The 20,642-nt window shown below is 48.5% G+C and overlaps 1 protein-coding gene across 5 annotated transcripts; it reads left to right on the forward strand.

Annotated features, from left to right (window-relative positions):
- Positions 1 to 1,332: 1,332 nt before the first annotated feature.
- On the forward strand, positions 1,333 to 20,179 carry ANKRD35 (ankyrin repeat domain 35). 5 transcript variants are annotated; one of them, XM_073997378.1, is made up of 14 exons: positions 1,333 to 1,447; positions 7,781 to 7,915; positions 8,683 to 8,771; positions 9,130 to 9,194; positions 10,295 to 10,352; positions 10,529 to 10,599; positions 10,925 to 11,031; positions 11,770 to 11,954; positions 12,593 to 12,630; positions 12,799 to 14,802; positions 18,480 to 18,569; positions 18,796 to 18,861; positions 19,349 to 19,454; positions 19,979 to 20,179. In XM_073997378.1, exons 7-13 carry the CDS (start codon positions 10,943 to 10,945, stop codon positions 19,409 to 19,411), a joined length of 2,535 nt encoding a protein of 844 aa, XP_073853479.1. In that variant the 5' UTR covers positions 1,333 to 1,447; positions 7,781 to 7,915; positions 8,683 to 8,771; positions 9,130 to 9,194; positions 10,295 to 10,352; positions 10,529 to 10,599; positions 10,925 to 10,942; the 3' UTR covers positions 19,412 to 19,454; positions 19,979 to 20,179. The 5 variants fall into 5 exon arrangements, with proteins under 5 accessions (XP_073853479.1, XP_005542167.3, XP_045238845.2 ...); XM_005542110.4 differs by having other exon boundaries at positions 7,781 to 7,911; XM_045382910.2 differs by having other exon boundaries at positions 7,781 to 7,911; positions 12,814 to 14,802.
- Positions 20,180 to 20,642: the final 463 nt, after the last annotated feature.

A 20,642-nucleotide genomic window follows, 5' to 3' on the forward strand; every position in this document is an offset into this window, starting at 1 on the left:
TGAGTGGCTCTTTTGTGTGAAAGTAATGAGAGATGGGACTGGAAAAGAGGGCAGCAGCATATGACTCCTGAAGAGCCTTGTAAACCGCTTAAGAACTTTGGGCTTTACCCTGTAAGTTTTCATATGCATTTTAGTGAGCTCTCTCCGGCGGGGAGAGGAGAAAAGAGAGACAGGAAGACGGATGGGCGGAGACTGATTTCAAGAATTACCAAGAGCCTGAACTTCAAGGGCAGTGGAAATAATGAAGACAGTTTTTTGTTTGGTTATTTTCTGTTTCTATGCTGAGGCGGGGGCGGGGCGGGGGGCGGTTTAAAATAAAAGTGCTCTCCTCGCTCTCTGCTCTTTTCCAATTCAGTATTGCGTTTAAAAATTGAGCCTGGGCCAGGGACAGTGGCGGCTCATGCCTATAATCCCAGCGCTTTGGGAGGCTACAGTGAGGAGAATCGCTTGAGGCCTGGAGTTGAAGACCAGACTGGATAACATAGCGACACTCCATCTCTTTAAAAAAAAAAAAAAAAGCCAGGCGTGGTGGCGCAAGTCTGTAGTCTCAGCTACTAGGGAGGCTGGAGTGAGAGGATCCCTTAAGCCCACGAGTTGGAGGTTATGGTGAGCTATGCTGGCACCATGCACTCCGGCCTGGCCGACAGAGCGACACAGTGAGACTCTGTCTCAGAAAAAAAGAAACAAAAAATAAAATTGAACCTGATCCCCTTTCCTTAGGTTTTGTCCCCCAGGTTACCGCGGGCCGCGCATTATCCGTGATCTGCTTAGCACTACAATCTCCTATTTCCGAATTGCTCTCTTCAAATGCTCTTTTTTGCTTGGGTTTTTGGCAGCGGAATGGGGCGGGGTGGGGCGGGGGTAGTTGGAGGGGGCAGAGGTAACTTCGCCAGTGATTAAATGCAAATACGACAGTCCGTGAGACCGAAGCCCACGGTAGAAGCTGGGACCCTCCTGCCTCTAGCTACAGCTCTCCAAGGGGCAGGGCTGAGGCGGGGCTTGGGGCGGAGGCCCCGTCTGGAACTGCGGGTGGGCGGGGGCCGGGCCCGGGAGAAGTCTCAGCCGTAGCCCACCCGGTTCCTTTCCTGATTGAGCAGGTCGGATCGCAGGGCGGGTTCAGATTTGAAGGGCGAGGTTTGAGGCCAAGCCCCGGTCGCAGCCTAAGACTGCGGGGCTTTTCGCCTCTGCAGGGGCGGGGTAGGTCAGGGCCAGGGGCGGAGTTTTGAGCCCAGCCCTTGGGTTCTTGCCTCTGATTGGGCAGGGCGGGTTCTGAGGCGTATCTTGGGGCGGGGCCCGCTCTGCTTTTTGACAGCTGTCTCTTGCACAGCCGCTGCCAAGTCCGGTGGGTTCGGGAACCTGTGGCCCGGCTCTCTGCGCGTCCCCGTCCCCCGTGGCCTCGACCCCGGCCATGAAGCGTATCTTCTCCTGCTCCAGCTCACAGGTGGCGGTAGGTGCCAAAATGTGTGGGAGGATGGGGCTGGGGTCCCCGCTCTGTGGTGACAGAAGTCGTTAGTCCCATCTCAATGCAGCTTCTGACTTGCCTTCCTCACCTCTGCCCTCCCCAGGGTCCTTTCCCCTGGCCCCTTTCTTGTCCTCCTAGCATCTACACCCCCGATTTCTGGTACGTTTTCTGCAGCTCTGTCCCCTTCCCATGGCGCTGGCCCTACTTCTGCTCCATCTCCCAGTACCAAACCTCCCCCAAGCATCTTCCCCGGCCCCTGCCTGGCCCCAAGCTCCATTCTACACCACCAAGTTATGTCCCAGAGCCCCATATTTCATCCCTGTCCTGTCCCCACAATCTTGCCTTCCCACGTAGCTCTGTCCTTGCTGTTTACTGTTAGTTCAACAAGCACTCCCAGCCCTGTGCCTTCTGTTAACCCTTTTTCACAATCTCCTCTGTCATTGCTTCCCTCCTGCCCCATGCCACTTTCATTCCTATCTCTTACCAGCACTGCTGTTCCTTAGACATCACTCCAAACCTTTTTCCAATTGATGCTCCCACAAGAGCAACCTTCTGTTCTCCCCTCCAACCTCTGCCCTACTCTGCCCAATGGTCGCAGGTCCCACTTTTCCTCCTGCCTGCTTGCTGTGAGTTAATATTGCAGTCTGGTCAGCCTCAGAGGCACTGCCAGAGGATGCACAGTTGCCTGACTGCTCCCCAAGGGACTGGATGAGTTGCCTGCAGAATCCACCCAAGCCAGTTCACTGCAGTATCTGATCATTAGACTGGTTCTTGGGCCAGTCAAGGCTCAAGGCCTTTCTTTCTGCTTTTCCCCAGATTATTCATTTCCTGAACCCTTGCCCAGTTGTTTAGGAATGATGCTCTCTGTTTCCTTTGGTTGAGTTGGAGGAAAGTGATGATGAGAGAAGAGGATAGAGCAGACTCAGAGTTCCCAGTAGAAGTCACTCTATTCCCCATGTTCTCCCAGAAAAAAAAACCCGTAAAATTATAGAAGATGGTGGCTTAGGGAGGATATTGCTGCTTCTTCTCTAAAGATCTCTTACAGAGAGCCCCCTTATCTAGAAGTGGAATTTTCTGTAGAGGTTGGGGTTATGGCTAATTTAGAAGCAAATTAGCCAGCTACTTGTAGCAATATTGCTTTGCTAACTTGACTTAGTGGTATCGTTCATAAGCAAATATGAGAAACGTTCAATTAGCTCATTCTGCATGGGCAGGTTACAGAGTCCTGGAAGCAAGCTATGAGGCAAGAGTATGAATTCTGTTGAGGCCTGTCCTTGTCCCACTTACATTTGCATCTCTACTTAGTTTCCACACATTGATCAACCAGTCAAAAGGTATTTACTATTCTACACCCCAGAAACTGAGGCTGCCCAGACTCAGTCTTAACTCATAAAGACTTTTTAGAAATTCATATGGCCTCTTCCTTAGTTACTGAAAGTATTCAATGTTGCCTTTCCCTTACAGGTTTGTGCAGTCTGCCTGCTCCTTAGGAATGGGGAAACTATTTCATTCTTTCTGATCCCCCAAACCTTGGGCAGTACCTCCTTTCCAAGGTGCTGGAGTGAGTGGACTGGCTTTTGGAATTTGGAACCATCCCTCTGTCCTCCTTGACTCCAGCTGTACAGAGGTTTGACCATAAAGAATGATCACCCATTCTAAACTTTTAGTATAATAAGATCTTACTATAATGAGATTATGGGAAGTAAGTTGGATGGGTTTAGAATTATCTAGTTGGAAAGAAAACTGTTTCTTCAGATAGAATGGAGTCATAGAAAGCTTGTAAATCGGCCAGTTTCAGCTGTAAATTTCTTCCTCATGAAATTTCCCCATACTTTTCATGAGAAATTCCTCCACTGTTTTGGACGGCAAACTACTCTGGAACCATTTGTCAGAGAAGTAGTGTGGCAGTCTTTCTGGCCACTCCAAAAGCCTGGCTTCCCAGTCACACTGGAAGACTGCCTCTACCCATCTCCACTCACACACTTAGGTCCAGGGCCAGAGCTCTGCACCCTCAGTCTGAGTAAGGACTGAAAAAGCAGCGATCATTTTAAAGCAAATCTAAGTTATCCAGTATATAGGAAAATCCACAAACAAAAACCCAACTCCTATAATCCCATTTTATTTTAGTCAAGTAGAGGATATCCTTGAGGGTATGTTACATACAAGCTTACTCTGCCTAGGTAGACCAGAAGTAGACTAGAAGAGAGCTTTAAATAATTGGCACTGGATTGTCTGGCGCAGTGGCTCAAGCCTGTAATCCCAGCACTTTGGGAGGCTGAGGTGGGTGTAATCACCTGAGGTCAGGAGTTTGGGACCAGCCTGGCCAACATGGCAAAACCCTGTCTCTACTAAAAATACAAAAATTAGCTGGGTGTGGTGGCAGGCACCTGTAATCCCAGCTACTTGGTAGGCTGAGGCAGGAAAATTGCTTGAACCCGGGAGGTGGAAGTTGCAGTGAGCCAAAATGGTGCCATTGCACTCCAGCCTGGGTAACAAGAGCAAGACTCCATCTCAAAAAACAAACAAACAAACAAAAAATTAGCACTGTCTACTGCAATTAAAACATTGAGAATTAGGTCTTGGTTCCTCCAGGATAGGCTTTCTGTTTCCACTCACCTGACCTACAGCAGAAGTCATTGCTTTTCTCTCTACTTGCTGGTGTGCTTCCATGGTATAGGATGCTTATAGGTACACTGTCAGAGAGATAAGGAGAAGGTACAATTACTTCTACAAAAGTCCTCTAATCTCACCTATAGAAATACAAAGCTTAGGCCGGGTGCGGTGGCTCAAGCCTGTAATCCCAGCACTTTGGGAGGCGGAGACGGGCGGATCACGAGGTCAGGAGATCGAGACCACGGTGAAACCCCGTCTCTACTAAAAATACAAAAAACTAGCCGGGCGAGGTGGCGGGCGCCTGTAGTCCCAGCTACTCGGGAGGCTGAGGCCGGAGAATGGCGGGAACCCGGGAGGCGGAGCTTGCAGTGAGCTGAGATCCGGCCACTGCACTCCAGCCTGGGTGACAGAGCGAGACTCCGTCTCAAAAAAAAAAAAAAAAAAAAAAGAAATACAAAGCTTATACTTATTGAGTCTGCTGATTAATTTGGTGATTGCTCCCTTGAGGCTGTGATGGTAATCTAGTGCCTCCTTTCCAACGTGCTGGGGTAAGCTACAGACATTTGAAATGTCTGTACATTTAAGACATTAGTGTCTGTCTTAACATTTGAAAGCATCTCTCTGTCCTTTACTCCAGCTCTGCAGAGGCTTGGCCATGAAAAACTTCCACCCATTCTAAACTCTACTTAGTATAATGAGATTATAGGAAGTAAATTGGGTGGATTTAGAACTATCTAGCTGGAAAGAAAAGTATCCAGGCCAGGTGTGGTGGCTTATGCCTATAATCCCAGCAGTTTGGGAGGCTGAGATGTGGAGGATCACTTGAGCCCAGGAGTTTGGGCAATGCAGTGAGACCCCATCTCTAAAAGACCCCATCTGCAGTGAGGCACTGCAGCCTGGGCAATGCAGTGAGACCCCATGTCTGAAAAAAAAAATTATCTGGGTGTGGTGGAGCATGCCTGTAGTCCCAGCTACTCAGAAGACTGAGGTGGAAGGATCACCTGAGCCCAGAGGTCCAGGCTGCAGTGAGCTATGATCATGCCACTGCACTTCAGCCTGGGCAACAAAGCAAGACTCTGTCAAAAAAAGAAAAAAGAAATCAAAAGAAGTGGAAAGAAAAGTATCTATATTGCTAAGAAACATCTTTACCATCTATACAGCTTGGCTGTTATTTACTGGATAATATCAGCAAGATCCCTTCCACTCCCCTGGCTGGAGAATTCTGAGCCCAGGAACATCTAAAATGTGCCCAGGAAGGATGGGGATTGGAAATAACATTTATTGTGCATCTACTATGTGACAGACACAGAGCTAGAGGCCTTATAGGTTGTTATAGTATTAGGAAATTGAGGTTCAGAGATGTTGTTACATGCCTAAATTCACAGAGCCAGGCAGTGTTAAAGTCAAGACTTTAAACAGAGAACTACAGGTTCAGGTCAGCTGATGGCAGCACCCTGTCGTGTGGTATAGTTCTAGCTTTCTGCTTTCCTGGGGGTGACCTGGTCTCCAAAGGGCATTAGGCAATGCGTTCTTACATGTCAGAGTCTGTTAGTATGTGGAGGAGTCATTTTGCTTATTTTGTCCTTTGCGAGTTAACCTGTTTGGAGACTCCGTGCAGGCAGTAGAGTCTAAGGGTGGGTGGCTTTGCCCTGGAGGCAACTTGAGACTGTTTATCTGGAAATAAGTAAACCTTTTTCTATAGCTTGTAGTAGTGTAGTCTGGTGGTGAGAGCTAGGATTTGGCATCAGGTGGCCTGGGTTCTTTTTTTGTTTGTTTGTTTGAGACGGAGTCTTGCTCTTGTCACCCAGGCTGGAGTACAATGGCGTGATCTTGGGTCACTGCAACCTCCACTTCCCAGGTTCAAGCGATTCTCCTGCCTTAGCCTCCTGAGTAGCTGGGATTACAGGTGCCCGCCACCACCCCCAGCTAAGTTTTTGGATTTTTAGTAGAGACGGGGTTTCACCATGTTGGCCAAGCTGGTCTTGAACTCCTGACCTCAGGTGATTCCACCCACCTCGGCCTCCCAAAGTGTTGGGATTACAGGCGTGAGCCACCACTCCCGGCTGTGGCCTGGATTCTAATTCCAGTTTTGCCACTCTTTTTCATGATCTTGAATGGTTATCTAATCTCGGTATACTTCCGTTTCTTCTGTCAAAGAGATGGAATAATAGCCCTAACTACTTTCCAGGGATGTTGAGAAACTAATTGAAATAGCACGTGAAAGGACTGTGAGAAGTTACAACTTCCGTACAGGAGCGTTACCTCAGAATCCATCTACCTTAGATAATTTTATGGTTTGGACATTTAAAGCTTTCCTGTGGTTGATTCACAATTTGCCCTGGCTACGTAAACAGTGCTTGAAAATGAGTTATTGGGCTTCCATAGACCCTATTTTTCTTCACCCCCTTCTATAGCCTCTTGTTAAGATTATACCTTATAAAATGCTATGTGCCACCACCAACCCCCCACTACTTCCTGTTTTGTTACAAGGGTGCCACACATTTGTATGGCTCTTTACAGTTTATAAAGAGATTTTGTGTATATTAGCTCGTTTAATAGTCACAGCATGATGAGGTAGTTGTTATTAGTCATATTTTATAGAAGGGGAAACAGGTTAAAGGTGTTTAATGGCTTACTCTAGGTCACATAGCCGAGAATGTAGCTGAACTAGGTCCCAAACTCAGGCCAGCCAATGAAATGCTCGTCTGGCACACTTTACATCAGACCACAGATCTTTGCATCTATCTCTTCCTTTTCATTCCCTTCTCTGGACAAAACCAGGCTTTTCTGTACTTTCGTCCCTGGGTGTTTTTACCTAGCTGTCTCTTTCACGCCCTGTAGCACTTCAATTATTGTAATTACCCCACCACCCGCAAAACCCAAGCTGGAATGATAGAACAATGCATGCCCAGGTGTGGCTCTTGTCTAGACAGCTGCTCCCTGCCAGGGAAACTGGGAGGGAGGAGAAGGGGAGCTGCCTCTTGCTGCTTCCTCAAGCATAGCTAGAAACCTCTTTGCCTTTTTGTTGTTGTTGCCATGGAAAGGGGAAAGACACTCAAAAGGGCCTAGATATGATATGGGAAAACAGAAACTCTAGTTTCCTCTTTTAATTTTGGGGCCCAAAGCCAATGAAAAGAGATGGAATGGTTAGGTATTGGGACTCCTAGCTATAACCTGAAGCTCAGTGCCTTGATATACTTCTCAAACAACTGATGACAAAAAGCAGAGCAGCAGGGGTTCAGGGGTGGAGGCCGTGGTGAGAGGCAATGTGAGCCCTCAAGAGTGGTCAGGTTGGTTCCATTTGCTCCAGCAAGACCTAGAGAGCAAAAGGGAAAGGATTGCTTTCAGGTTGGGCATCCAACAACAACTCGAATCGTAATGATGATAAAGGACATTTGAAATACTATGCATTCAGCTTAAAATACTATGCATTCACTCAAATGATTTTTAATTCAGTGGTCCAGGGTCCTTCTGGCTCAGGGCTGAAATAATGAGCAATAGTTCTTGGTGGCATATTAGCTGGTTAAGATTTAGCTAGGCCCACCTAAGAAGGACTAAATGATCTAGGATGCGTGACTTGTGGAAAAGAAAAAGGACCTCAGGGATGTTCCTTTTCTCTCGTTTGGCATCCTAACCATTTGCCTCTTTTCTTTCTCTATGCTACCCCCATCCCCTATATTTACACAACTTGTGGCTCTGGACCAGGTGGAGAGATGGAACCGCCGTGATCAGAAGCTGCTGGAGGCAGTGCAGCGGGGAGATGTGGGACGCGTGGCTGCCCTGGCCTCCAGGAAATCTGCCCGACCCACCAAGCTAGACTCAAACGGCCAGTCCCCGTAAGTAAGTCCTCCTGCCCCTGCCCCTTACATGTGGCTCCCTTTTGAGGCCCCCAAATCCAATATAACATAGGACCAGGGAATGCCTACAGCTTCAGAGCTCTTTTCGTTGTCTTAATCAGCAAGTATATCAATAGCTTTTTGCTACATATAAGTTCTACACAAAGTGAGGAAAGAAAATATTGTTCCTGAGCTCCATCCATCTCACAACCCAGATTGACACCACTGACTTGTAAAGAACATAAAGCCCATTAAACAAACAGAAATACACTAAGTAGAGTATTTCTTCATTGCACAAGTAGGAGGGTGTGTATGCTTGGGAAATTAGAAATGAAGTGGTAGCATAGGAGTCACATGGCTAGAGGGAGTAGTGATTAAGTCAAGGGAAATGTTATCCCTGGTCTCTACCCAAAGCCTTCGAACATCCAGCCTTCTGCTCTGCTCTGACTGACTCTTTCTGTGACCCTTCCACTTCTGCTAAGGGTTCTGTGCTCAGAAAGGCAGGTAATTATGTGTTCCCTAGACATCCCTGCAATAGTCTGAGATTCCTTGAGACCTGTAGCTCTTATTTCTTTCTTGCTTTTAGCACCCTTTATGATTGGAGGGCGTATAGACTTCTCTTTCTCAGAAATTCAAGCTAGGGGAGCTTCTTTTTCTGCTTTTAGGATTGGCTTTGGGGTAGGGAGCATAGCAAGAAGGGCTTATCAAGATTCTCCCATTCCTCATCCCTGGTCCCTTTATCCTTCTGCCTCTCGGCCTTGATTCTGGCAGGTTTCATCTGGCAGCCTCCAAAGGACTGACAGAATGTCTGACTCTACTGCTTGCAAATGGGGCTGACATCAACAGCAAGAATGAGGACGGTGAGTGAGCCAGAGCCCGGGCCACGCTGCTTGCTTGCCCCTGGTACGGCAGCAGTCGGCGGCGGTGCTGGGCCCTGCTGGACGTTCCTACTGTGGTCCCTTGCTTCTCTCCTCAGTAAGTTCTGGTCATCATCCCTCCAGGAGTTCCCCTCCCTGTAAGCTGGGCACACCTCACCCTTACTCCCACCTTCATCACAGGTACCAGGCACTTGGGGAACAGGAATTTCTGGCCCTGTGTGGCTGAAAGCTTCTCTCCCTAATCTCCTGATTATCTGTGCGTCTCTTGCCTTCCCTCCCTGTGAGTCATCAGCATGCATGGGGCCACCTACCCTCCTTCTCCCCTTCCTTCTGTTTCCAGGAAGCACTGCCCTGCACTTGGCCACCATCTCCTGCCAGCCACAGTGTGTTAAGGTCCTGCTTCAGGTAAGAGCAGCCCCTTGATACTACTCTTGCGAAGGGAAGAAGTGGTCCCAGAGTTTTCTAACTTCATTTCATACTTATAAGGAATCATTGGCCAAATGTACTCGCCTCATACCCAATAGGAGGGCTGATAATCATTTGTTTGCAAACATTGATTTAACACCTACTATGTACAGGCACCATGTTTGATACCGCCTTTGAGGGCAGGTTATAAAGCAGAGTTGCCAGTAACTATCGATTTTGTCATTAGCAGAGCCACTGCAGTGACTTCCTGCTATGATGAGGGGCAAGAGGAAGGAGGACAGAGATGTTCAAATTAAACCAAAGCCCTACTGTCTGTTTCTGAAGAGTTTATAGTCTAGTAGTATAAAGAGAAATATCATGTACAATGACATGTGGATAATTTATAAATGAGTTTCCAAAAGTACAAAAGGCAGTTACCAGCCGGGTGTGGTGGTTCATGCCTGTAATCCCAGACTTTGGGAGACTGAGGCGGACAGATCACAAGATCAAGAGATCGAGACCATCCTGGCTAACACAGTGAAACCCCATCTCTACTAAAAATAGAAAAGATTAGCCGGGTGTGGTGGCACGTGTCTGTAGTCCCAGCTACTTGGGAGACTGAGGCAGGAGAATCGCTTGAACCCGGGAGGCGGAGCTTGCAGCGATCCGAGATTGCACCACTGCACTCCAGCCTGGGCAACAGAGCAAGACTCGTCTCAACAACAACAACAAAAAGCAGTTATCTTAACCAGCCATCAGGCAAATGGATGTTCTGCTTTTGTTCTTCCTAATCCTTTCCAAGTTTCACAATTACGTTTCTAAAGTACCAGCCATGGGGACATTGGGTGTTATTTTCCCTAACACTTTTACTTATCTGCCATCTGATTTTTCTTAGCCCCTTGGTTTAGAAACCAGGGCTGATAATCAACGCTGCCTATCATCAGCAATGAATGAACTGGGCTTGCCTAGTAGACAGCCTTCTCCAAAGTGGCCCTCCTGCCCCTCCTCATATTACCATAGAAATTGGTAACCCAATGGGGGTATGGGATGAGGATGTTAACACTAAGCTCCATGCTGCTTCCCTTTGTGGCCATTTGCAGCATGGTGCTAACGAAGATGCTGTGGATGCAGAAAACCGTAGTCCATTGCACTGGGCAGGTGTGTGCAGGGGACTCATGGGAACAGGGCTGCAGGGACTACAGGGTGGGAAAGGGAAGGTGTGAGGAGGGAAGGGCAGCCAGGGCCAACCAATGAAATGGTTGGAAGGGATGTTGGGTTATAGTCTGAGCAGGCTTTGTTCATGCTTCCCCTCAACCCAATCATCTCCTTCCCAGCCTCCTCTGGCTGTGCCTCAAGTGTACTCCTGCTGTGTGACCACGAAGCCTTCCTGGACGTGTTGGATAATGTGAGTGTCAGATGGGCAAGTGGGCAGTGTCCTACACAGGCAAGCTGCTGCGCTCTCTGAGCTTGATTGGCCAACTTCCATGACCTAGGGTTGTGTTAGCACCACCCTTCTCTTCCTTCTCCTCCTGCTTCTCCTCTTCTTCCTCACAGAGAGGTTAAGCCTTATCTTCTGGAGAGCTTCTGACCCTCCAAAAGGGAGTGCTTAGACCCAAGATCTGGGCTTTTATTTTTTCTGGAGTGGTGTGAGGGGAGGGGAGCCGTTAGGATTGTGTCAAGCCTCTGGCAGTCCCTGGCTCCTCATGAACCCCTTCCTACAATCTGTGCAGGATGGACGTACACCCCTGATGATCGCGTCACTGGGTGGGCACACAGCTATCTGCTCACAGCTGCTGCAGAGAGGCGCCCGAGTTAATGTTACAGACAAGAATGACAAGTGAGCCCTCCTTGTTTACCCACCCCAATTCCCATGCCTGACCAATTTAGAAAGAAGCCAGTGGGCAACGTGTGTGTGTGTATGTGTGTTGGGGAAGAAGTCAGGTTGGTCTTTGTGTTCTTGGGAACCTCATTCCTTCCCAGTGGAGGTTCTGAAGAACTCTGCCTGCTGCCACTACCGCCTTCATAGATAGATGACCCCGGAAGTAGAATCCATGCTCTGGACCCATTGGCTGAATTTACTGGTTTTCAAATTATCTTTTAAGCAAGAGGATCCTTTTTTCCAATAAAAATTGTATGTAGAATCCCTGTAATCCCAGCACTTTGGGAGGCCGAGGCGGGCAGATCACCTGAGGTTGGGAGTTCAAGACCAGCCTGACCAACATGGAGAAACCCAGTCTTTACTAAAAATACAAAATTAGCCAGGTGTGGTGGCACATACCTGTAATCCCAGCTACTCGGGAGGCTGAGGCATGATAATCGCTTGAACCTGGGAGGCAGAGGTTGTGGTGAGGCAGAGGTTGTGGTGAGCCGAGATCGCGCCATTACACTCCAGCCTGGGCAACAAGAGCAAAACTCCGTCTCAAAAAAAAAAAAAAAATCTAGTCTGGTCTAACGTTGGTCTGTTGTTCTCCTGATCCCACTGAGTGAGAGCTTACCCTATGAGTGGAATGTCTGGATTCAGGACTTCTAGATTCCATGGCGGTAAGTCTATGCTCAGATTTGTCTCAACCCACAGATCGGCTTTGATCCTGGCCTGTGAGAAAGGCAGTGCCGAGGTGGCTGAACTGCTCCTGAGCCACGGAGCAGACGCGGGGGCTGTGGACAGCACAGGGCACGATGCTCTGCACTATGCTCTGCACACGCAAGACAAGTCACTGTGGAGGCTGCTACAGCAGGCCCTGAACCGGCGGCAGCGGGGCGGTAAAGCCCTTTTGTAACTTCCAGGTTCTCCTTGATAGCCCTAGAATCAGAGAAGTTTCTTAGAGTCCCATTTGTTTCCATGGAAGTAATCTATCTGACAGATATTTGTCACCTGAGTTGAGAGTTTACGTATTTATTGCTGCTACTGTGAGAGGACCCCAAATTCCCATCCCAAAAGCATAATCACAAAATTCTTCAATGCAGCCTGGTCTCTCACTGAGGACAACTCTGGCTAGTGCTGTTTCTAGCATTTATGAGTTGTAATTGTACGTCTATTTGTGTGATTTGTTGGTCACTCTCTCTTTCCTCTACCAGACTGTAATCCGCTTAGGTGACAGGCCATTTCTGTTTTGCTCACCATTGAAGTTCTAATGCTTATTAAAGTGCCGGACACAGTGACCAATAAATAAATGAGTGAACAAAATGAATGAGGAGACTCATTTCTGGGAGAGGATGCCAAAGTTGCTGGATAGTTAGGGATCCACTAAACAAGACTGGCTTCTGGCACCAGGAAGATGTGTGGTGAGATTGATCACAGAGAGGCCACTTCTCTCAGAAAAAGTCTGAAGCTAAGAATGTGGGCTAGAAGTACATGGAACCTGTCTTCTCTCTCATTTTCCTCATATCTTTTCTTATAGGTCAGAGGCTAGTCCAGCACCCAGATCTTGCATCCCAGGTAAGAACCTAAGTGCCTCCCCTTTTGCTTTTGACACACCCCAGGCTATCCCACTGTGACTACTCCCAGTGATCCTTGGGGTGTCAAGACATTTAAGAGAAAAAAGGCACTCCTGGGGCTCAGTTTGTTGCCTCGTGGCCACACTTTACTATTCTGTTTCCAACATAGGCCTCTCCATCTGAGCCCCAAGCAGGTTCTCCACCTAAGAGCCCATGGAGAGCAGAGCCTGAAGAGGAGCAAGAGGAAGAGGAGGACGAAGACCCGTGCTCGGAGGAGTGGAGGTGGAAGTATGAAGAGGAGCAGAGGAAAGTTGTTCAGTTGGAGCAGGAGTTGGTGCAAAAGACAGAAGAGTGTAAGACTCAAGCTGCAGCCTGTCTGAGACTTGAGAACCAGATTCGAGAGCAGGTGCAGGAGCTAGGGCTCCTCCTATCCTGGGAGCCCAGAGCTTCAGGAAGGCAAGGCTCTAGTCTCCGGCCTGGAGGGGATGGCATGGAGCAGGGTTGTCCTATGGACCTGCTGGCTGAGCGTATACAAGAGCTAAAGAAGCAGCAGCAGGCAGCAGCCACAGTAAATCCAGTATTAGCTCTGAAGAAGGCTGAGGACTCAGCCCCAGGAGAGATCCAGTATGAAGTCCATGGAAGGTCCCAACAAGAAGAACAGGGGCCACCCCAGAGCCCAGAGTCTGAGACCATCAGGAAAACCACAGGACAGCAACTGACTACCAGTGGTACACAGACCTTTGGCCATGATCATGCTGACCAGCTGCCTGCTGGCCAGAAGGAGAGTTCCCAGGTTCTAGGAGTTGAACCAGGAGGCACAGTGGCTGAACCAGTGGGCCCAGCAGCCATGAACCAGCTTCTGCTACAACTAAGGGAGGAGCTTGCTGCAGTGTGGCGAGAAAAGGATGCTGCCCGGGGGGCTTTGTCAAGACCAGTCATGGAGGGAGCCCTGGGGACTCCCCGTGCTGAGGCAGCAGCAGCTGCCTGGGAGAAGATGGAGGCCCGACTGGAGAGCGTGCTGGCAAGGCTGGAACGGGCAAAGGCAGGATTACAGGTGAAACCTGAGGTTCCTTCCCAGGAGTCCAGAGAGGGAGCCCTAAAGGCAGCCCCAGGGAGCATCAAAGAGGATGAAGGGAAGGAGAAAAGGGTTCCTGGGGCTCGCGGAGAGCCTCTAGGCGCCCCTGGAGAGGAAAAGGCCCTAGGAGGCCTGGCAAAGGGACAGCTGGAGAAGGAGGTGTCAGCACTGAGACTGAGCAACAGTAACTTGGTGGAGGAGTTAGGGGAGTTGGGGCGGGAGCGGCAGAGGTTGCAGAGGGAGCTGCAGTCCCTGAGCCAGCGGCTGCAGCGGGAATTTGTGCCCAAGCCAGAGGCGCAGGTCCAGCTACAGCAGTTGCGGCAGAGTGTGGGGCTGCTGACAGATGAACTGGCGGTGGAGAAGGAGGCCACAGAGAAGCTGCAGAAGCTCCTGGCCGCCCAGAGCGGCGGTCTCCGAGGGCTGTGGGACTGCCTGCCCCCAGACCTAGTGGGCAAGAGGAGTGCACAAAGCAAAGCAGCGGAGCCCCTGGAGGAGCTGCGGGCCTGCATCACCACCCTGGTAGATCGGCACCGGGAGGCCCAGCAGGTGCTGGCTCGGTTGCAAGAAGAAAACCGGCAGTTGCGGGGGTCCTTGTCCCCATGTCGGGAGCCAGGCACCTCCTTAAAGGCCCCAGCATCCCCCCAAGTGGCCGCTCTGGAGCAAGACTTGGGGAAGCTGGAGGAAGAGCTGCGGGCAGTTCAGGCCACGATGAGCGGGAAGAGCCAGGAGATCGGAAAGCTGAAGCAGCTGCTCTACCAAGCCACAGAGGAAGTGGCTGAGCTAAGGGCCCGGGAGGCAGCCAGCCTACGGCAACACGAGAAAACTCGGGGTTCGCTGGTGGCCCAGGCCCAGGCTTGGGGCCAGGAGCTAAAGGCTCTGCTGGAAAAGTATAACACGGCCTGCCGGGAAATGGGTCGGCTGCGGGAGGCGGTGGCCGAGGAGCGCCGCCGGAGCGGGGACCTGGCCGCTAAGGCAGCCGAACAAGAGCGCCAGGCCAGCGAGATGCGGGGGCGCTCCGAGCAGTTTGAGAAAACAGCAGAGCTGCTGAAAGAGAAGATGGAACATCTCATTGGGGCTTGCCGAGACAAGGAGGCCAAGGTGAGCAGCTGAGGTAGCCCTGGGGAGCACTGGGGAAAGTTTCTGTGTATTTGGGAGTTTGCTAACCTGAATCCAGCTACCTTTGTTGCAGCAGTGGGTCAGATCAATACCCCAAACGGAGCGCCAGTCCTTTGCAGGGACCACACTGCTATGTTCTGGTGGGTCGGAGGGGGTTGGTGAGATTGGAGGTGAGGTAAGGTATAAGTGGAAGAGAGAAGGGGGCTTAGGTACTAAAATTTGGCACCCAGATTCAGAAGCAGTGTGCTTAGGGCTGCCACCAGGGCAGCACCATCGTTTATTAGCATTTGGACTTGAATTACTATTAGCCTGGGAAGAGGCCTAATAGCATGATGGGTTGCTGTGGTTTCACTGAGGTTCTGAGGAGGTGACTCAGGAACTAATGAGTTAAGAAAAGTAGACCCAGTGATAGCTGCTCTTCTCCCCTCCACTTCAGAGTGGGTTCTACAAAACAATGTCCATTGGCAAAGAGGACACCAACGCAAAGAAAAAAAGCTTGAGGCCGAGCGTGGTGGCTCACGCCTGTAATCCCAGCACTCTGGATGCCGAGGCGGGTGGATTACCTGAGGTCAGGAGTTCGAGACCAGCCTGACTAACATGGTAAAACCCCGTCTCTACTAAAAATGCAAAAATTAGCTGGGCGTGGTGGCACGCACCTATAATCCCAGCTACTCAAGAGGCTGAGGCAGGAGAATCACTTGAACCAGAGACGCGGAGGTAGCAGTGAGCTGAGACTGCACCACTGCATTCCAGCCTGGGTGACAGAGCGAGACTCCGTCTCTAAAAAGAAAGAAAGAAAGAAAAAAAGCTTGAAAACCACTATTAGATACCAGAGTTTCCTAACGCTTGCTCTAAATGTGAGTCTACCTGTTTCTGTGAGACATGTTTTATGAACTCTAAATATCAATTTACACATGGATTCAGTAGTTCCAGACTTACCTGTGAAATGAATGATTTCAGACTTCTTATTAAAACTTGGATACATGGTCAAATTTAGAATGATTAAAAAATATAAAGAGACCAGGCATGGTGGCTCACGTATGTGAGCCATACGAGGTGGGAGGATCACCTCAGGTCAGGAGTTTGAGACCAGCCTGGCTAACATGGTGAAGCCCCATCTCTACTAAAAATACAAAAATTAGCTGGGTGTGGTGGCATGTGCCTGTAATCCCAGCTACCTAGGAGGCTGAGGCAGGAGAATCACTGGAACCTGGGAGATGGAGGTTGCAGTGAGCCAAGATCGCACCACTGCAGTCCAGTCTGGGCAACAGAGTGAGACTCCTCCTCCTCAAAAAAAAATTATATATATATAAAAAAATATATGTTTTCTATAGTGTGGAGTCCATAAAAATAGAAGGAATATTATCCAGAATAGGAATAAGTGCCGGTTGAGGTTAATTAAATAAAGTATTTTTATGCTGCACTGAAGGAGAAGATGAAAGTAGACAATTGAGTAAAAGCAAATATAGTGTCATGGTTAAGAATGTGTTCTCTGGACCGAGGTTGTCTGATCTTGGGCAAGTTATTTAACATCTCTAGTCCTCAGTTTTCTTATCTATAAAATGAGGATAATAAAATGGTTGTGAAGATTATATTAAATAAGAAATTATATTTATTTAAAAGATTTGGAACTCTTGGCCCATGGTAAGTACTCAATAAAAGGTAGCTATCATTATTCCTACTACCACTATTCCTATTACTGCTAGTTACCATTAACCGTGTTTGTGCCTCTGCCTCAATAAGCCACAAGGACTCATCTCCATTTCCCTTAGTGGTCAGTAGCCAGAAGTAGGTTAGGATCCAGTACCAAGTTAAGAGCATGGGCCAAGGAGTCAAAGAGATTGTGGTTCAAATAATGATTTCATCACTTATTAGCTGTGTGATTTTGACAAATTACTTAATTCAGTCTCTTTTTTTTTTTTTTTTGAGACGGAGTCTCGCTCTGTCGCCCGGGCTGGAGTGCAGTGGCCGGATCTCAGCTCACTGCAAGCTCCGCCTCCCGGGTTTACGCCATTCTCCTGCCTCAGCCTCCCGAATAGCTGGGACTACAGGCGCCCGCCACCTCGCCCGGCTAGTTTTTTGTATTTTTTTTAGTAGAGATGGGGTTTCACCGTGTTAGCCAGGATGGTCTCGATCTCCTGACCTCGTGATCCGCCCGCCTCGGCCTCCCAGAGTGCTGGGATTACAGGCTTGAGCCACCGCGCCCGGCCATTCAGTCTCTTTATCTACAAAATGTAGATAATAATACTTCCCTCAGGCAGAGCACGGTGGCTCATGCCCATAATCCCAGCACTCTGGGAGGCCAAGGTGGATGGATCGCCTAAGCCCAGGAGTTTGACATCAGCCCGGGTAACATGGCAAAACCCCAACTCTACAAAAAAATACAAAAATTAGCTGAGTGTGGTGGCACGTGCCTGTGCCTGTGCTACTCAGGAGGCTGAGGTTGGCTTGAGCCCAGATTTAGAGGTTGCAGTGAGCTGAGATCACATCACTGCACTCCAGCCTGGGTGACAGAGTGAGACCGTGCCTCCAAATACAAGACAGACTGGGTGCAGTGGCTCACGCCTGTAATCCCAGCACTTTAGGAGGCTGAGGTGGGTGGATCACCTGAGGTCAGGAGTTCAAGACCAGCCTGGCCAACATAGCAAAACCCCGTCTCTACTAAAAATACAAAAAATTATCCAAGTGTGGTGGCGCATGCCTGTAATCCCAGCTACTTGGGAGGCTGAGGCAGGAGAATCGCTTGAACCTGGAGGCGGAGGTTGCAGCGAGCAGAGATGGTATCACTGCACTCCAGCCTGGGTGCCAGAGCAAGACTCAGTCTAAAAAACAAAAAAACAAAACAAACAAACAAATCCCCCCCCAAAAAAAAAACCAACCTTCCTTCAGAGAAGTATTGCTCCTCTCAGAAGAAAAGTTGTTTTATTATTTTTTTTTTTTAAGTTTTCAATGTTTTATCATATTTGATAGCAGCTTTTTTTATTGGTTACAAAACCTAAGCCCATATACAAAATTAGGAACGCATTTAGATGCCTCTTTTGAAAGAACGTTTTAGTCTTTTTAAACTGAGTTAAAAAAAAAAAATAAAAACAATGCAATTTTTAAACACTGTTTTGAAAACTTAAAAGTGCAGCAATATACTTAGTTTCCTTTATCTAAGAAATGGTTCAATTCCAATTCAAAACTGGTAAGGTCACAAACTGAATCAAGGAAATGCATACAAATGTCTGCACTACTTGATGCTAATTTTCACTTAAATGTTAGTCTGCACTTTAAAACATGAGAGGAAATAGGAATCATCACAGCAGAGGCCCAATTTTAATCATAATGTCTGCAAATTGTAAAAGGTAACTGTCAATTAAGTGTGGAAAGTCCAGAAGAAACTAAACTGGAAGGTGTACAGTTCACAATATCAAGAAGATTTGGACTTTTAAGGGTTTCACTGAAGTCTGTGACCTTAATTAGCTTTTACATTGTTATTCCTACTTTTAGTGAACACCATGCAGAAGAAAAGCTGTTTTGAGTGTTAAATGAGACAATTTGTGTAAAATTGGCACATATTAAATACTCAGTAAAAGGAAGCTGACCTTGACCCTGGGTGGTGTTTGTGGGAGAAATGCCTTGAGCCTCATTGGTTGCCTCTTTCCTCTTGGCCTCAGATCAAGGAGTTGTTGAAGAAGCTGGAGCAGCTTTCAGAAGAGGTTCTAGCAATTCGGGGAGAAAATGCTCGCCTTGCCCTGCAGCTGCAGGTATGTTTTGGCTGTCAGGGATGGTGCTGGAGAAGAATGTCGGCAGTGAAAGTGATGTATATATGGGAGACATTCTAGGAATTACAGAGGCCTGGCTAGGCAGTGGTCCAGGATGGACCAGTGATGGGCCAAGGAGCCCACCTGGTACTGCTGACCACTTCATTGTGTTGCTCCTCATGCTTGGGTGAGGGCAGACATGTGACTTCCCATTGATGTTCATTCCCAGGATTCCCAAAAGAACAATGAAGAGATCATCTCCACCTACAGGAATCATCTACTGAATGCTGCTCGGGTGAGCATGGTGGAGTTTTGAGGGACATGTAGACATAAAGCTGAGTACAGGGTATTGCATTTAGGGTCCCTCTCTCTTCTCCAGGATCCCTGTACATACTTGCCATTTCTCAGAAAGCCAGATCCAGTGCCAGGTCTCTGATCTCATTTGGTAGATCAAGAGAGGTTGTGCATGAATGTGAGAAGGAGAGGTGTTTCCCCCTCCATTTCAATTCCCTGGCCTATAGTAAGGACTTTTCCTGTCCCCAATACCCAATACCCTGTCTCAGTCTCCTCCTGGAGCCACTTAGTCCTAAACAGGGAAGAAGAGGTTGGTGTCTTGCTCGCTTGTTAAGAAGAATAACTACAAAGAATGGAACACCTATTGTGTACCCGGTGCTTTGCTTCATATTCATGGTTGTAGTCCTCACAGCAATCCTGAAAAGTAGACATCATTATCTTCCTTTTCTGTTCTTCATCTCCTTTTCTTCCTTTCCTGCCATCTACAGGGCTACATGGAACATGAAGTGTACAATATCCTGCTGCGAATCCTTAGCATGCAAGAGGAGTGAGGCAGCCTTACTGTGTGCCCTCAGGGATACGAGATTCTCTGTTGTGAGTTGTGGGTTAAGGGTGCCGAGGGAAGGAGCTTGGGAGAAAGGGCTTGGGAAAGGAGGTGTATGGAATGAAATTGGTCCCTTTTGCCCCTGTGGTAGCTGACACTGGGGAGCCCTTTGGGCCATAGAGCATTTGAGGTGACTGAGAAGACAGAACATGGAGAATCACTGGGTGGAGTCAGGAATCAGTGAGCAGGTGGACTAAGGGGGCTGACTTATGAGATGGAGACTGAAAAGAGGGGTTGGGTCTGGATTAGGGAGATGCCAGTAAAAGATGAGTGATGGTTGGATAGTGGTACAAAGTTGTTCCTTAGGGCAGGACTCTACAAAATCCAGAATCTCTTCACTTTGATACCATTCATTCAAAGAGCAGTCATCCCCCAAACCTCCCCCCACCCCAATGCAGATAGTCCCCTTCTCCAGTCCAGATAGATGAGGGTCCCTTTTAGCATATTGACATGAATGGGAGGAGACTGAGGATATGGAAGTGTGTGCATTTCATCCTTTAATTTCTTCTTTCAGGGAATAAGAAATGCTGCTTGACAGATGCTTCATCAGGCTGTGGTGGGTGGGGGTGTTGGCCACTAGGAAATGGTATGGGCAGGGCTTCACCTGCCATTATAGACCTCAGATCTGAACCTGGACCCTGGAATCAGCATGGATGAGACCAGAGGAGGTGTGGATGGAAACAAGCTGTATGGAAAATAAAGCATGAGGAGGGAATTGGGCTGAGTGTAATTTTTTTTTTTTCTCTAAAGGGGAGTGGGGAAAGGAATACCTTTCATCCCTCTATTCTTTTTTTTTCCTGGAAAAAATATTAATAGTATGTCTTTATTCTTAAAAACATTTTTTTTTGTTTTTTTTTGTTTTGTTTTGTTTTTTGAGACGGAGTCTCGCTCTGTCGCCCAGGCTGGAGTGCAGTGGCGCGATCTCGGCTCACTGCAAGCTCCGCCTCCTGGGTTTACGCCATTCTCCTGCCTCAGCCTCCTGAGTAGCTGGGACTACAGGCGCCCGCCACCGCGCCCGGCTAATTTTTTCTATTTTTAGTAGAGACGGGGTTTCACCGTGGTCTCGATCTCCTGACCTTGTGATCCGCCCGCCTCGGCCTCCCAAAGTGCTGGGATTACAGGCGTGAGCCACCGCGCCCGGCCTTAAAAACATTTTTTTACAAGTAGATATATTTTTG

The sequence above is a fragment of the Macaca fascicularis genome, chromosome 1 (genome assembly GCF_037993035.2).
Source record: "Macaca fascicularis isolate 582-1 chromosome 1, T2T-MFA8v1.1".
Taxonomy (NCBI): Eukaryota; Metazoa; Chordata; class Mammalia; order Primates; family Cercopithecidae; genus Macaca; species Macaca fascicularis.

Bases quoted from the DNA above. Each gene is read 5' to 3' on its own strand.
- ANKRD35 (XM_005542110.4), top strand. From the start codon at position 1,409: ATGAAGCGTATCTTCTCCTGCTCCAGCTCACAGGTGGCG. The intron at 10,600-10,924 runs GTGAGTGTCAGA...CAATCTGTGCAG, and splicing joins TCCTGGACGTGTTGGATAAT to GATGGACGTACACCCCTGAT. The intron at 14,803-18,479 runs GTGAGCAGCTGA...TCTTGGCCTCAG, and splicing joins GCCGAGACAAGGAGGCCAAG to ATCAAGGAGTTGTTGAAGAA.